General features: G+C 39.0%; 1 protein-coding gene across 4 annotated transcripts in view; it reads left to right on the top strand.

Annotated features, from left to right (window-relative positions):
* The first annotated feature begins 589 nt into the window (after positions 1–589).
* CCDC148 (coiled-coil domain containing 148) overlaps positions 590–16,611 on the top strand; it is a 291,643-nt gene continuing 275,621 nt past the window's right edge. Inside the window, exons 1-2 of one of the 4 annotated variants that reach the window (XM_031008918.3) lie at positions 590–690; positions 831–988. In XM_031008918.3, the coding sequence (XP_030864778.2) occupies positions 964–988 (25 nt within the window). In that variant the 5' untranslated portion in view covers positions 590–690; positions 831–963. Of the gene's footprint in view, positions 989–16,611 lie in introns of all 4 variants that reach the window. The other 3 variants (XM_031008919.3, XM_055380202.2, XM_063694856.1) reach the window with 3 other exon arrangements.

The raw sequence follows: 16,611 nt of genomic DNA, 5'->3' as shown, positions 1-16,611 counted from the left end.
GCAGGCAGGAATACGAGGCGGGGCAGGAAAGCTGCGGCGGCCGCGAGGCGCTGGGGACGGGGCAGCGGGAGGGAGGCCCCCGGCCCCCGGCGCGCAGGTCCTGGCCCCGGCGCGTGTTCGGGGCGAGGGCCGAGGGTCTCGTGGGCAGGAGTCTCCGCGCCCTCCCGCGAGCCCACACACTTACTTTCCAGCTTAGGCAGCGGCCGTCGTCGCTCCAGGGATCAGGGACATCGGCGCCGAGGGGTCGCCGCTGCGGCACCCGAAAAAATTAAAAAAGTGCCGCGGCGGCGCGGCTGCCCGCCCCTCCCTCCCCCACCCGCCCCCTCCCCCGGAGCGGCTCTCCCACCACCCCCGGCGGCGGCGGTGGCCAACTTGCCCCTCTACCCCTTGCCCATGGTGCCGCCTCCGCGGCCGGCGTCGACGCGGACTCAGCCCCGGAGCCCCCTCTACTGCCCAGAGGCCGCCGCCGCCGAACGCCCCGCCGCCAGCCCTCCCGCCCGGCCAGCCCCGGGCTCCCGGGAACGTCAGCACGCCGCCGTCCCCGGGCCAGCTCCCGCCACCCCATTGGCGGGAAGGAGAGGGCTGGCCCTCCCCATTGGCCCGGCCCTCGTATTGAACAGGCCAATGGGAGCTGCGGTTTCAGGTCGCCATAGAGACCGATGCTGTTCAGCGCGAGAGGGCCTGGAGAGGGTGGGTGTGAGAGAGAAGGTGTCTCAGGTCTCGGGCGCGGGAGGGGGTGGCGGAGAGGACAGGGAGATTCCCCAGCGCTGGCTCTGAAATCTGGGGCAGGCTTTCCTTGCCTTACTGCCAATCCCAACTGTGCCTGGTAGGGTTTGTCCCTGGCGTCAAAGGCAGGAACAGCTGAGCCCTTAGATGTACCCCTGACGGCGAGAGCCCAGGAGTGGGCGTTTCACTTTTCCTGCGTTTGGGGAGTCCCTGAGGCTATGTCCTTTGACCTTTGACATGTGTGCAGCTTCTGCTTCTCCAGGTGAGTTTGCACCCCATCCCTTCCATCGCTGCTTCCTCCTGACGTCACTGAGCCACCTAAATCCTACTTATGTTTGTTCTCTCCAGCCACTCCCCCTTCCCTGGGGTGGATCTTTCCTCAACGTTTTGGGTCCTCAAACTCATAACCCTTCTCAAAGAAGACTCAAAGAGGATTTCCTTTGAGGATATTTTGGTAAGGGAACGAGGTGGCGGATTGTATGATAGATGCCAAAGCGTCAACACATGAGCTAGCCTGTTCCCTGATTCTCAAAGCAAACCTCTAATCTCCCTGTGGGCAGATATTTATTAAACACATCTGTGTGTACATCCCGCACTATGAGCTTGACAGGTGCATGTTCTTTCACTTGAGAGGTTACAGGCTTGTTAAAGATAGAGGAAACAGAAACAATCCTTCACACCTTGTGATGATTTCACAAAAGAGTAAGGGAAATGGATTACAGTTGATGGATTTTGTTTTCTATTTTCCAGTATCTCTTTAAATTTGATATGGAAATAACCTGAGGCATGAAATCAGTACACGCAAAAATCTTGAGCTTTAATAATGTCTTCTACTTTCATTTAAAATCATTTTGTGCTGGTTTATCAATACTAATTGTTTTTTGTCAATAAATTTTATGTTTAGATATCACCTTCTTAAAGTGAGATTTCATGAACATATTAGGCTTTAAAAGATGATATTGCTCTAGCCTATAGCCACTGATATTCTTACATTCTTTTGGCGATTTTACTTTTTTTTAGACTAATCTCTTTAGTAAGGAGACTATGTTTATGTTACTACCCCTCAAATTGGAGGGACCATATTGTGTGAAAAAGCTGATAGGATTTTGGAAATTACAAATATTTTGTTGAGAGAAACAGGTTAATGTGTGTGCAAGCTGCATATGTCTAAGTATTGTTCTGAATTTTAAGTTGGGTGATATGCTTTGCTACTGGTTTTTATCTTACTATAATTGAAGATTACAAAGATGTAACCTAAGAAATGTTAATATGGTGCCTTGATTGGAAAAAAACTCTCCACATTTGTAGTAAAATGTGAACTCAGTTTACAGTCCTACACAGGATAGGACTGTGGAACAAAACAGGTGAACGTGTGTATGTTCCCCCTAAATATTTTCAGAATTGAGAAGGGATCAGCAGGGGCCAGGAAGTGCTGTGCCATGGCTGGCCATCATGGAAATAGGCTGTTTTTTACTTCTTCCGGCTTTTTAATGTGTGTTTTTGTTTATAGAACAGAAAAAGTAAACCACAAATTGTTATATGAGACACATGTTTAATGAAAAGATACCAGTGATTTTGCTTTTTTTAAATTTCAATAACATCAAATGAATGAAAGTTGTGTCTAATGGAAGGAAAAAATGGGTCTTTCCTTTTCTCTTGCCTTAGGCTAGCATAGAAAGAAGAAAAAAAAGATTATTACTCCAATAATCTTTTTGTGTGGGTGTTTTTCTCAGATGACTATTTTGATATTGTAGATTTCGTGTTTGTCATAATTAAAATGTTACTGAAATCCACCATGAATAATGTCCCCTGAAATAAGTTGCCACTCAACATTAATTTTTTTGTTTATTTTTGTATTTAGTTGAAAGGTTTCTTTTGAACTTGCTCCTGCGCTACTAAGCATTGCTAGACAAGGTTAAATAATCACTTCATTCCACTAAAAGTTCATGCTATTCAGACTTGGCTGTGTCTTCACTGATTCTCAGTTCCTTTCCTCATCAGGAGAATGATTATCTGGAACACTTATCCAGGAACATTATCCAGGCCACTTCCAAACCTGTCCAATGCCTGCTCTCCTGAAGCCCCCACTTTACGTGGTTTTCCTGCACTTCTGCAAATGATCTTGCCTCGTACTCTACTGAAGGATCCACCGTGAGGTTCCTCAACTTAACTTTCTTAAACCTCAGTCCTAGTTTTCACACATCTTCACCTCCTTCAGTCATGGCTGAGAAGGGTGACCACATTTCTCTTCAAGGCTCATACTCCACTTATGCTCCTAAACATGAGCCATCTTCTCTCTACCAGGATTTTGCTCTGTTGATTATAATTTCTCTCTTACATGATGTGTTACACCCTCTCCTCCAAAGATTTTTCCTAAGCCTTCCAAATATCTGGCTTTTGGTAAAACCACCTTCCTTCCACCCTACCACCATCTCTATCTACTGGCCGTTCTTTTCACCAAGAAACTGTCTGAAGGGAATTTCTTGAGGTTTCTACTTTGTTGCCAATGTTTTGGCCCTTGAATACCACTGAAATGATTTTGAAGATTGTGCTCTTTGTCCTCAAAATCCTAGCTTATTTTGCCAATTAAGTTCTCTCCTACAAAAATGTCCTTTGCCTCCAAGTTGGAATGGCCCAATTCCAGATTTCCAGTGAAGGAATGAAACCACTGTTGCCTAGCCTGAGGATCCACAGAAATGCAAATGACTGGCTTGAGAAGAGGATGATTTAAACTGCTAGCCTGGCCACCTTGGGAAAAGTGCTGGGAAGTAGGAGTGGGGAGAGGGCCTGTGCTCAGGCTGACACTGGGGCCCAGGGCAAGGTTAGAATATTAAGAGGTCTGGTGACTCCACCCTCAAGAACAAAAGTAAACAGCAGAAATCCAAACAACGTTTCAATTACCAGCTCAGAAAGAAGTCTACCTGAAACTTTTAAGATTACGAAAACTTTGTAACTTTCCAATGTTTATTTTTTTCGTATTATCCCCTAAAGATTAGTGGTAAATTCCCTAAGAAGCATAGCAGAGGCAGCAAGGAATAGGAGGAAGCAGGAGCACTGAGTCTCTTGTCATACCTGGGTGTCTGTGGAGGAGTGGGGGAGGTGAAGATACAATCTTCAAAAAGTACACCAATACTGATAATTTTGGGGTTTTCTTTTTAAAGAGGAATGTTAAAACAGAGGTGGGTGGCAAAGGAGGGAAAGAGAGTAATGGAATAAGCGGGGCCTGAGAAGGGTTGCTAGGGCTTAATAATAGTTCCGCTCAGGTGGCTCTGATGGTTTCAGGATTGGCTGAGCCCCACCCCATCCCTATCCCCATCCGCATCCTCTGAATATATTATACAAATCCTCCCATGGCTCTGCCTAATGATTACCTGTAAAAACTTTCTGAAAGTTTCCTGGCCTTCCCCCTTCTTGAGAGGGTGAGTTCTTCCTTACTGTATTGTGACCCTTGACACTCTATATCAAATGGTGTGGTTATTTTTGTGTGAGCCTTTTCCCCTAAGGGATAGGATCCACATCATGATCATGATTGTGTCCCTCACTGCCTTAAACTACTGAAGCACCTCCCACACTAAGAAAAGCCAATATTTATTAGTCCTTTGTTTAGTTCTTGGAAGAACTTGACTTTGAACAATAAAAAATTGGAATCAGGATGTTGGGAGAGAATTAGGAAAAGTTGGGATTAGCTGTACAATGTGGAAAAATCAGATAAAGTATGATAGAGCAGAATAGAGGTTTTGAAACTCAGCTTTGCTAAGCAAGTTAAGGGTTACTTTTTTTGGTATGTGAAACTTCTAGGTTGTCCCGTCTCTTGGAAAACAGTGGGGTCATGAGATTTTAACAACTTCATAAAATCAGAATGGCGTCAAACATCTGGTATGTGTAATAGACATGCTTCCTAGTACGTATATCCACAGCCCTTGAAGGAGGCAGCCCTGCACACCTCATAACAATGCACCTGGCAAGGCATCAGCCCCTGTGGGGAGACCTGACCCATGTAGCCAATCCACTGCCTAACCATTGACCCCTAACTGGTAATGATGCCAATCAGATTATTTTCCAGGGAATTTGAAATTAAGAGAACAAGAGAACCAGAGAGAGCAGCTGTCTTGGTCCTGATGTTTTCTGGGTTCCTGTTGAAGGGACCACAATATGCCTACCCCAAAATGTGCCATTTTGGCATAAGGAATATTTTGAGCTGAAAGCAATTGAGAAATAGCAGATACAAGAAAAACTCTTTTTCCCTCCTGCTTTTCTGTCTAAAAGTAGGCCATAAATTTCCATTTATAAAGTTGTCTGCCTCTCTACTACCAGGAAAGGATCTACTTGGAAATATCTCTTGAGGACGCTTATGCATATAACACACCTTACTAGACAACCCTTATTTATCATACATTTCCTAGCACCTTTCCTAACTTCCCCGCTCACCCCTGTTCTCCACAGGTAGCCCCATACCCCCTTTCCTTTGTGTAGCCTCTTCACACTTAATCACTCCTGTTACGATGGTATAGGTCAAAAATTCTAATTGCCTCCTTGAGTCACATTTATTTGTGAAGGCTTTGTGTACATATGTAATTAAATGTTTTTTCTCTTGTCAGTCTGTCTTTTATCAGTTTAATTCTCAGACATTGAAGGTAAGAGGATAGAGGAAAAGTGTTTTTCCTTCTTTACACTATTCTCCTCATAAGGTCATACTTAAATAAACTTCATTTTCTTTTTGTTTTGTGAGATTTTTGTTTCCTGTGATCATCCCTACTCCATTCTTTTCCTTGTTTGCCTTTAGTGAGTCCCTGTTCCTTGCCATCCAAGGCTTCATTTACAAATTATGCAAATATTTTACAACAAAAGAAAACAGATATTATGACTTGATGAACTATGAAGAGTAACAGCCTAAAGTTTTTATTAATAAGTAAATAGTAGAAAATGAATTACCTATCTAGCATCAAATTGTTGCCAACCTGAGTTAGGCAAAAGAATTTTTTTTAGTGCGGTGTCTCTATCCCCTGCTCTCCCATATCAAAGCCCTTTATTCCTCAACAATCTGTTCTCATCCTTTCAAGTTGAAGATAAGAGAAGAACTTTGAGAAAATTAGTGATATAATTGTTTTTTCAGGGTAGAATCATTTTGCCGCATCATTGGTATGGGAAGAAAATATTGGAACTTGTATTTCTATTATACATTTTAGGAATCAGGCTGGAAAATAAAAATAATTTATTAGAGACATCAGTAGTTATACAATGCAGGAGAAATAGACTCTGATGTTTAAGTTCCAGCAATTTAAAAATTTCTCAGGAGGAAAATCAGATGTCATCCAAAATTGCTACAATATTTTATTTAAAATACTGAATTATCAACAAAAATTATGAGACCTGCATAAAAACAGGAACGTGTGACTGAAATTCAGGAAAATAATCAGCCATTAGATACTCTAAGTGGCCCCACTTGTTGGATTTAGTATACAACTAATTCAAAACAGCTAGTATAAGTATGTTTTAAAACTTAAAGATGAAATGACTCAACAAATATGGACTCTAAATAGAGAAATAGAAACTATGAAAAAGAAATGAAAAATTTTAGAGTTGAAAAATATAACAATTTAAAAATCTGCTGTATGGGTTCCATAGCAAATTTGTGATGGCAGAACAAGAAATCAGTGAACTTGAAGACAGACTAATAGAAACTATCCAACCTAAAGAATAGAAGAAAGATTGAAGAAAAATGAACAAAGCTGCTGGGACTTGTGGGACAGAATCAAAGTATACCAATTTATGCTGGGAGCCCCAGGAGGAAAGGAGGGATAGAAGGGTATAGAAAAGATATTTGAAGAAGCAATGTCCTAAAACTTCCCCAATCTGTTTAAAATCTTAATCCACACATCAAAGACACTCAGCAAACACCAAGTAGAATAAACATAAGGAGAGGCACAACTAGATACATCTTAGCCTGCTGAAAGACAAAAATAACAAGAAAATTTTGAGGCAGCAGGAAAATAACAACTCATTTTATACAAGGGAATCACAGTAAAATTAACAGCTGACCTCTCATTATAAACAAAAGAAACTAGAGGATAGTAAAAGGACATATTCAAAATGCTGAAAGAAAAAACCTGTCAATCAAGAATTCTATATCTAGCAAAACTGTTCTTCAAAATGAAGGTGACACTTACCGTAAGTGGACCTATGTTGGAAGTGTGCTAATTACTGCCAGATCCCATACAGCCAGCAGCTTTGTGCAAAGCTCAAAGTAAAAGAAGGTTGTCAGACAGACGCAGGGCACCTGGCAAGTCACCCATCATCTCCAGTTGGAAAGCAGCTCTTTACTCAGTGCTAACACTGGGTCATCAAATGATCACCACAGTAGAGGGCTGTTGTAAAATGCTAGATCTGAAGTTCTTCTAAAATAAATCCTCAGAAAATATGACCTCATTATTTCCTGAACTTCAGAGCTCTTTGTCTGCTTCGTAGAGGTAGAAAGAAGGTTATTAAAGCAGTAGCAGAGAGAAAATGAATCATTCAAAAAATATATGCCCCCACTCTATCCTTCAGCTGTGATGCCTGGCCCTTTACATCCCTGGGCCACTGTTTATTGTTGTTTTCTGTACATCCCTGGGGTTGGATCAGGACAGCAAGACAACAATACCTACTAATACATCATCTTGTCGGGAACTGCCACATTTGTCTGTAGTTAATTTTTAAAATAAAAAAAAAATGAAGATGACAATATGTGCCAGAAAAAGCAATTGACAAGATACAACACCGATTCATGGTAAAATGCTCAACATACTAAGAATAGAAAGGAACTTTGTCGGTGTGATAAAGTGCATCTGTGAATACCAACAGATAACAACATATTTATGGTGAAAGACTCCATGCTTTCCTTCTAAGTCTGAGAATAAAGTATATGGCCATACCACTTTGAACGTACCTGTCTGATCTCAGAAAGTAGGGAGGGGCCAGGCATGGTGGCTCATGCCTATAATCCCAGCACTTTGGGAGGCCAAGGCAGGCAGATCACCTCAGGTCAGGAGTTCAAGACCAGCCTGGCCAACATGGCAAAATGGCATCTCTACTAAAAATACAAAAATTAGCTTGGCATGGTGGTGGGTGCCTATAGTGCCAGCTACTCGAAAGGCTGAGGCAGGGAGAATTGCTTGAACCCAGGAGGTGGGGGCTGCAGTGAGCCGAGATCCTACCACAGCACTCCAGCCTGGGCGACAGAGCGAGACTGTCTCGGAAAAAAAAGAAACCAAGGAGGGCAAGAAGGGACAGAGCTCATTAGTACTTGGATGGGAGAATAAAATAAGGATGTCCATTCTCATCTCTTCTAGTCACCATTTTACTGGAGGTTCTAGCTAGTGTAACAAGGAAAGAAAAATCAAAGTCATATTGATTGGAAAGGAAAAATTAAAGCTGTCTTTATTTACAGATTACTTGACCTTATACATAAAAAATCCTACTAGGACCTAATAAATGAATTTAACAAGGTCACAAAATACAAGATCAATATATAGAAGTCAGTTGTATTTTTATATGCTAGGAACTAGGAATCTGAAAATGAATTTTAAAAAACAGTTCCGGTCAGGCACGGTGGCTCACGCCTGTAATCCCAGCACTTTGGGAGGCTGAGGTGGGCAGATCACAAAGTCAGAAGTTCAAGAGCAGCCTGGCCAACATGGTGAAATGCTGTCTCTACTAAAAATACAAAAATTAGCCAGATGTGGTGGTGGGCACCTGTAATCCCAGCTACTCAGGAGGCTGAGGCTGGAGGATTGCTTGAACTTGGGAGGCGGAGGTTGCAGTGAGCTGAGATTGCGCCACTGCACTCCAGCCTGGGTGACAGAGCAAGACTCCATCTCAGAAAAACAAACAAAAACAACAACAACAACAAAAACCCAGTTCCACTTATAATAACATGAGAAAGAAGACAATATTTAAGAATAAATTTTAGAAAACAAGCATAAGACCTCTAATCTATAGATTAAATGTCATCTCTATCAATATCTTAGCAAGCATTTTTATAGGAATTGAGAAGTCAATTTTAAAATGGAAATACAGGCCGGGTGCAGTGGCTCATGCCTGTGATCCCAGCACTTTGGAAGGCCGAGGGGGGTGGATTGCTTGAGCTCAGGAGTTGAAGACCAGCCTGGGTAACATGGCAAAACCCTATCTCTACCAAAAATACAAAAATTAGGCAGGCATGGTGGCTCACACCTGTGGTCCCAGCTCCTCAGGGGTCTGAGGTGGGAGGATGGCTGGAGCCCAGGAAGTCAAGGCTGCAGTGAGCTGTGATCACACCACTGAACTCCAGCCTGGATAACAGAATGAGACCCCATCTCAAAAATAAATAAAAAAAAAATAAAATGGAAATACATATCAAAAACAATCTTGTTAAAAAAAAGTAAGAGTTATTACAATACTAATTTCAAAACTTATAAAGCTATAATAATAGGATGTAATATTGGCATAATGATAGACACTTAGATCAATGAAATAGAAGGTACAGAAATTAATATATTTACAATCAGTTGGTTTTCAGCAAAGATGACAAGGCAGAGCAATAGTGAAAGGGATTTTTTTTAAAGAAATACTACTGGAATAATTGCATATTCATATGCAAAATACTGAACTTAAATTCTTACCAAACACCATACAGAAAAAAATTTATATATATCACAGACCTACCTGTAAGAGCTAAAATTATATCTGAAAACAGTAGAAAATCTCTGCAACCTTGCTTTTGGAAAGGTTTCTTTAGATACAATACCAAAATTGTGATCCATTAAAGAAGAAATTGATAAATTGCATTTTATAAAAATGAAAAGTTTTGCCCTCCAAAAGATACCAGTAAGAAAGTGAAAAGACAAATAACAGCCTGTGAAAAAATTCCTAGGTCAAATATCTGATAAAGTATTTGTATCTAGAATATATAAAGCATGCTAAATGTCAAAAATAAGATAAGCAATTCAATTAAAAATAAAATGTTTTAATAGAGATTTCACCAAAAAGGTATACAAATGATTAATAAGCACATGAAAAGATGTTCAACATATTAGGGAAATGCAAATTACAACCACAATATGATACCAGTACACTACCAGTAAAATGGTTATAAACAAAAATTGACAATACACAGTGATGACAAAGATGTGAAAAAACTGCAACTCTCATAAATTGCTAAATGTGTAATGGTATACACACTTTTTGGAGTCATTTAGCAACTTATTGAAAACATAAACATAGCCAGACACAATGTTGCATGCATGTAGACCCAGCTTCTCAGATGGCTGAGGCGGGAGGATCCCTGGAGTTCAGGAGTTCTGGGCTATAGTGCACTATGCTGATCAGGTGTCTGTACTGTTATGCATCAATATGGTGACTTCCTGGGAAGAAGGGACCACCACATTGCCTCAGGAGAGGTGAAGCAGCTCAGGTTGGAAACAGGGCAGGTCAAAACTCCTGTGCTGATCAGTAGTGGGATTGCACCTATCGATACCACTGCACGCCCGTCTATGCAATGTAGAGAGGCCTATTCTCTTTAAAAAAGAAAAAGTCATATATATAAATATAAACTTATACCATATGACCCAGCAATCTTACTTCAATAGAAATAAATATGTATGTCCACACAGACTTTTACATGAACGGTAGCAATATTGTTAATAATAGCAAAACATTGGAAATAATCTAAATATCCCCTGATGATTGACAAAACAAAACATGGCATACTTGAATACTATTCATCTCTAAAAATAATGAACTACTGATACATGGTACAATATGGATAAACCTCCAAAATATTATGCCAAGAGAAAAAAAGCCAGACAAGAGGCCTCATTTGTATGATACCATTTATATGAAACTCCCAAAAAGGGAAAAAATATGGAGATAGAAGACAGATCAGTGATTACCTTAGACTGGGATGGGAGGATTTAATACAAGTGGTTATGACTGAATGTTTTCTGATGATGTTAATGTCCTAAAAGTGGATAGTGGTAATGGTTCCACAACAATACATTTATTAAAAATAATACAGTTCTAATGGGTATATTTTATCAATTGTAAATTAGACCCCAGTAAAGCTATTATAAATAAAAATCTTTAAAAATAATGGCATAAACACATCTTAAAACTCCCTTATATGAACACTTAATAAATTTGAAAACATTTTCTAACATGATTAAAAATATTCCTAATGGCATTTCAGTGGCTCAGAACCCAGCTGTTAAACATTAAAAAAAAACTTTGTGAGGAAAACTAGTTGACCTCAGAGAAGCCAGAAATTTACTAGAGAAAAAGACTAAATTACAATCTTTGCATAATTGGTGGATGGAATTGATTTTTTTTTTTTTTTGAGACAAGTTCTTGCCCTGTCAGATAGCTAGAGTGCTGTGGTGTGACCATAGTTCACTGCAGCCTCAAACTCCTGGGGTCAAGCAATCCTGCCTCAGCCTCCTGAGTAGCTGGGACTACAGGCATGGGCCACCATGCCTGGCTAATTTTTACATTGTAGTTTTTTTGTAGAGATGGGGTCTCACTATGTTGCCCAGGCTGGTCTTAAACCCCTAGCCTCAAATGATCCTCCCATTTTGGCCTCCCAAAGTGTTGGGATTACAGGTGTAAGCCATAGCCCCCGGCCCTGGAATTGAAATTTGAGTATCATAGTTGATTACATAAAGCCTATTTTGTACTTCTTCCATATTTTTTCCAGTGTCTATTTTAATGACTATATTCATTAAAGCCAAGTATGGGGGTGAACTGTCCTTAGAGTTTGAATTCTTCTGTGACCAACCATTAAACCAAGATTTTCAAGTAGTGAAGCATAGTCCATCACATAATTTTCACTAACATTTATTCGAATTGTCTATACTACATATGTCCATACTATATATCTTTTTCTTGTACTTATAGGTTTTCTATATTTGTATTTTATAATATACATAATTTAGAACAAGATTACACTAAAAGAATGTAAAATAAATACATTTGGAAATATATCCTCAAAAGTGTTATTTACAGAGATGTGTGAATGAGACCTCAACGTTTTAGTAGAATATCTTTAGATAAAATGTTTATTCTTTCCCTGCCATTTGTGTATTTTGTTGTCGTTTTAGTTTTTTCTCTTCTGTCTACCCCAATTACTGGGAGTAAGTCTTTGAAAGACTATATTTTAATCTTGTTCTTTTGCTTTTTTCTTTGTCTTAAAGATCACTTAAATCATTTAGCTCCAATAAATTTGAATCTCAGACACAGTGATTATCAGAGACAGTGATCATTATTGTGATTCAAACTGAGAAAGGTCAATGAAATCTCCAGTGGTATTGAGAGGAGTAGCCTTTGGACACTTCTAAATGATGTAAAAGTAGGACATAAATAAGAAAAACACAATAGGAAAAAAGACAAGGAAATTCCTATAATGTAGAGAATTTGATAAAAGAAAAATATCTGCCCACACAGAATTAATTCATTTTTATGGTCAATTGAAAACTTGATTTTTAAAATCATAGGCATTTAATGATTTACTGTTGGGCCTTGGAAAAGTCACTTTTTTTTTATTGTCTCTTTCTCACGTCTGTGAAAATGAGGTTTAATGTACTTCTCCATTTCTCACAAACATTATTAACCTTTAAACTTAAAAAAAGTGTGAACTATATAAGCTTCTGAACTGTTTGTTTAAGTATGCTAGTGTTCCTATGCTAGTGTGCATAAACACGGAGGGCTTCTGTATCTAAGAGTTTATATCAGGAAAGAACTCCTTATTTCTACTTTACATTAACTTTTTGTTCCCTCCCTTCTTTCTGTTTGTTAAGATTAGTAAAAATTTCTTTATTAACTAACATAATTTCTAATCCCATAGATAGCATAATCACCAGCATTTTATCAACTTCTTGTAAATCTTTTTTTTTTTTTTTTTTTTTTTTTTCAAGACAGGGTCTCGCTCTGTCACCCAGGCTGGAGTGCAGTGGCTAAATCTCAGCTCCCTGCGGTCTAAACCTCTCCCCAGCTCAAGTGATCCTCCTGCCTCAGCCCTCCTGAGTGGCTGGGACCACAAGCATGTGCCACCATGCCTGGCCAATTTTGTTTATTTTTTATAGAGATGAGGTCTCCCTATGTTGCTCAGGCTGGTCTTGAGCTCCTGGGCTCAAGCAATCCTCCTACCTCAGCCTCCCAAAGTGCTGGGATTACAGACATGAGCCACTGCACCCAGCCTTTTCTCCCTTTTTTGAAACCACTAGAAATAATTTTCTTTAGTTGGTATGTCATAATCTCATTAGTCAAATACTTAAATTTAATATTTTAATCCAATGTTTTTTTCAATTATGAGCTTTCTAAAATTATAGAATTTTAGGGCTAGAGGAATCTTAGAGATTATAAATCAGTATTAATACTGGCCTAATAACTCTCAGCTTAAATCCCTTTCTATTCAACCTTTTGATTTCCCTTATAGAGAAGAAGAAATTAATAAGATTCAGTCATTTCACCATGTTTGCTGTATATATATATGTGTGTGTATGCATGTGACTAAATTTTCCAAGTCTAGAATAATGTAAATTTTGAAAATGTTATGTGGATAAAATATTAGAAGAACAAAAATGTGCAGTTATGCCAAGAATTCTCCTCCTCATATTTAAAAATGACTACTTTATCTGACTATTACTCTAAAATATTATTTGGCTATTGAGAAGGTGATAGCCTGACGTATTTTGTATTTAACCTTCGATATGGGTACACTGTAATTATTTTTTATGTTCTTAAAATTGAATTGCAACCTATTGACTATGGCTTCTGTGTTTTAAAAGCTGATAAATTGTGTTTAATATAGTTGGTGGAAGAGCACTGATCTCAAAGTCAGGAGGTGTGGCTGGCTTGTAGCCTTGCCTGTCCTGCCTGCTTCCTCAAGTCTTGGGCAGGGCATTCAATCTCTATGGCCCTGTGTTTACTGGTCTGTAAAATGACTCAGCTGGGCAGAAATATTTCCTGGGCCTAGGTTAATTTCCATATAAAATGAAATACTACATGATCTCAGTCTATATTTTGATTTTTTTTATTTTGAAAGAAATTTCCCAAATATGTTTATCACATTGCTATAGCCCTTAAGTCTATTTTCATCCCCTTGTTTGTTTTCAGTTTTCCAGAACCTATGTTTGAATAGACTTTTCTCCTGCCTTCACTTTTTTTCCTTTTCTTTTTTTTTTTTTTTTGAGATAGACTTGCTCTGTCGCCCAGGCTGGAGTGCAGTGGCACCATCATGGCTGACTGCAGCCTTGGTCTCCCAGGCTCAAATGATCCCGCCATCTCAGCCTGCTAAGTAGCTGGGACCACAGGCACAGGCCACTACACTTGATCATTTTTGTTATCATTATTGTTATTTGTAGAGATGAGGTCTCACTATATTGCCCAGGTTGGTATCAAACTTCTGGCCAGAATCCTCCCACCCTGGACTCCCAAGAGATCCTCCCACCCCGACTCCCAAAGTGCTGAGATTACAGGTGTAAGCCACTGTGCCTGGGTGACTTTTTTTTTTTTTTTTTTTGTTCAAGATATGCCTTTCCCCTTTACTCCTACTTATATCTTGCCTTCCTGTCCCTAACTCTAGGACCTTACCCCTACCTTAACAAGGGAGCAGCTGTTTATTAAAAAACAAACAAACAAACAAAAACTATGACTGATCTTCTTCTATGCCTGTTGAGGAGCCACTACCTGTAGTCATCTCCCTTTACTGAGAGAGGGTAGAATGGACACCTTTGCAGGCGTTGGAGCCAGACTGCCTGGGTTTGCATCTGGTCTCTCCACTCAGCAGCTGGATGATATCTAACCGCAGTTTCTCCATCTGCAAAATGGGAATAACAGTGTTACTCAAACATTGTTGTGAGTATTTAATGAGTTAAAAGAGCTAAGACTCTTAGAATAGTGTCTGGCACATAGTAATTGCTATTGACCCTCATAAAGTGGTAGTGACTTCAGCGCAGGCTGGAAGAGAGGATAAAGCTGAAGCAGGGGAACAACACTGGATGAGTGGAATGCTGTGTTCTTATAGTTCTGGGCCTTTTGCAATGGCACTCAATTCCTTGCTTCCTGCTCTTTTCCTGCTATCATCCTGGGATGCAAATGTTGGGCAAAAGCCTGATGAGAAGAGGAAGACTGGCATAATTTGTGGGTGATGTTCCTTTCATTTAATTTGAAAGAATGGCTACCTATGGCACCTTTTTCTCCCAGTACATTTCCTGTTTGAAACATGATTTTTTGTTTTCTACCATGCTTCTGAACTGGCATACCATAATTATTATGCTCTAAGACCTTAAGATCTTAGAAAAAAGCCCAAGAATTGTCCTTTCGACAGGCCTATTTATAATATTATTCCAGTTGAAAAACAGCACTGGAAAAACTGTTCTTAGCAAAGAATATTAATTGACATAAACATTTCTTTGCTAAGAATCTGAGGGAAGCAATCTGTTCTTAGCTCTTTCAAACCACAAAATAGATTTAGCCTCTGATGAACAAAAGCCAATTATTTATTTTCAATACTACCTTTAAAAAGCCTTTGTTTTTTATAACAGAGCTCTTTTTCTATTGTCTATCAAAGCAAATTTTTTAAATACAGCAGGTCTTTTTATAAGAAAATGGCAGCCAAATCTAATAACAAGATTCTAGTTTGGGTGTAAAACATATTTTTCCACCTCAATATTGAAGTATGTAGGTTTTTTAAATAAGAGGGTATTTATCCATTTTGATTAAGAAGTACCATTATGCCAAATCTTTGGTAGAGTGAGCATAACAAATATGTCATATGAAAAGAAGGCACATAAAAAGATTTTTGCTGGTAAAAAGTTAAAATTCAATGGTACTTAGAAAATAATATTGCACATTCTTGATGAACACGGAAGATATTAATATTAAATCTGGATAAATCAATGAGTATTTCATTTTTCCTCTCTTCTAAGGTGGAAGTAAAATAATACTAAACAATATTGACAAAAGGCTAATGAGTACATGCACTTTTTCAGATCATAAATACTGTGTTTGAAGCTCAAAAAGAATATGTCAACAAAAGAAAGAATTAAAATTCCTGAGCCATAGGATGTCACATAGCAAAGAATTTGGCCTTTTAATAAAACATCCTCAGCATATTTTTTATTTCAAATATGTTATTAAGAGGAAAACAATCACATATTGCATGGTCATGTCAGAAATCAGTAGACCTTTCTGTATGTAAGTCAACTACATTCTGTACTTATTTTGTAAACTTTTAATTAGATATTTCTGATTTACTTTAAAATTTTTGGTGTGATATTTAGTTAGAAAATATTATTTTAAATACAATTCATTCAGAAATCTTGATTTTGTATCTTGCATATTTTTCATTTAGGGTTTCATAGTTCATTTTGGTAAATTGGCAGCCCTAGAAATAAAAACTCCATTTTTCCAAAGACTCAGAAGAAGAGATGTTGAAATCTCTCTAGTTTGTCCAAACCTGGGACTGTAGCGTGATCCACTCACCCCAGTATTATAATAGTAGTGCAGATTCTCTTTCAAGCTATCTTTCCCTGGAATTGCTAGTCTATTTGTTTATATAGCCTATATAGGGGGTAATTGTCATTGTCAAGTATGGTACTTTTCCTTTCTTTTTTCTTTTTTTAAGAGACAGGGTCTCACTGTGTCACCCAGGCTGGAGTGCAGTGGCTATTTACAGGTGTGATCAGTGTATACTACAGCCTTGAACGCCTGTCAAGCAATGCTCCTCACTCAGCCTCCCAAGTACCTGCTACTTACAGGTGTGCACCACTATGCCTGGCTCATTTTCTTTTTAATAGGCTATTGAACAGCTATCAGACAAAAATACATGAACAGTCTGGAGTATACTAGTAGTCATTCAGTTTGTTCAACATT

Source organism: Gorilla gorilla, chromosome 11 (genome assembly GCF_029281585.2).
Source record: "Gorilla gorilla gorilla isolate KB3781 chromosome 11, NHGRI_mGorGor1-v2.1_pri, whole genome shotgun sequence".
Classification (NCBI taxonomy): domain Eukaryota; kingdom Metazoa; phylum Chordata; class Mammalia; order Primates; family Hominidae; genus Gorilla; species Gorilla gorilla.
This window is presented reverse-complemented; position numbering and strand designations above follow the sequence as displayed.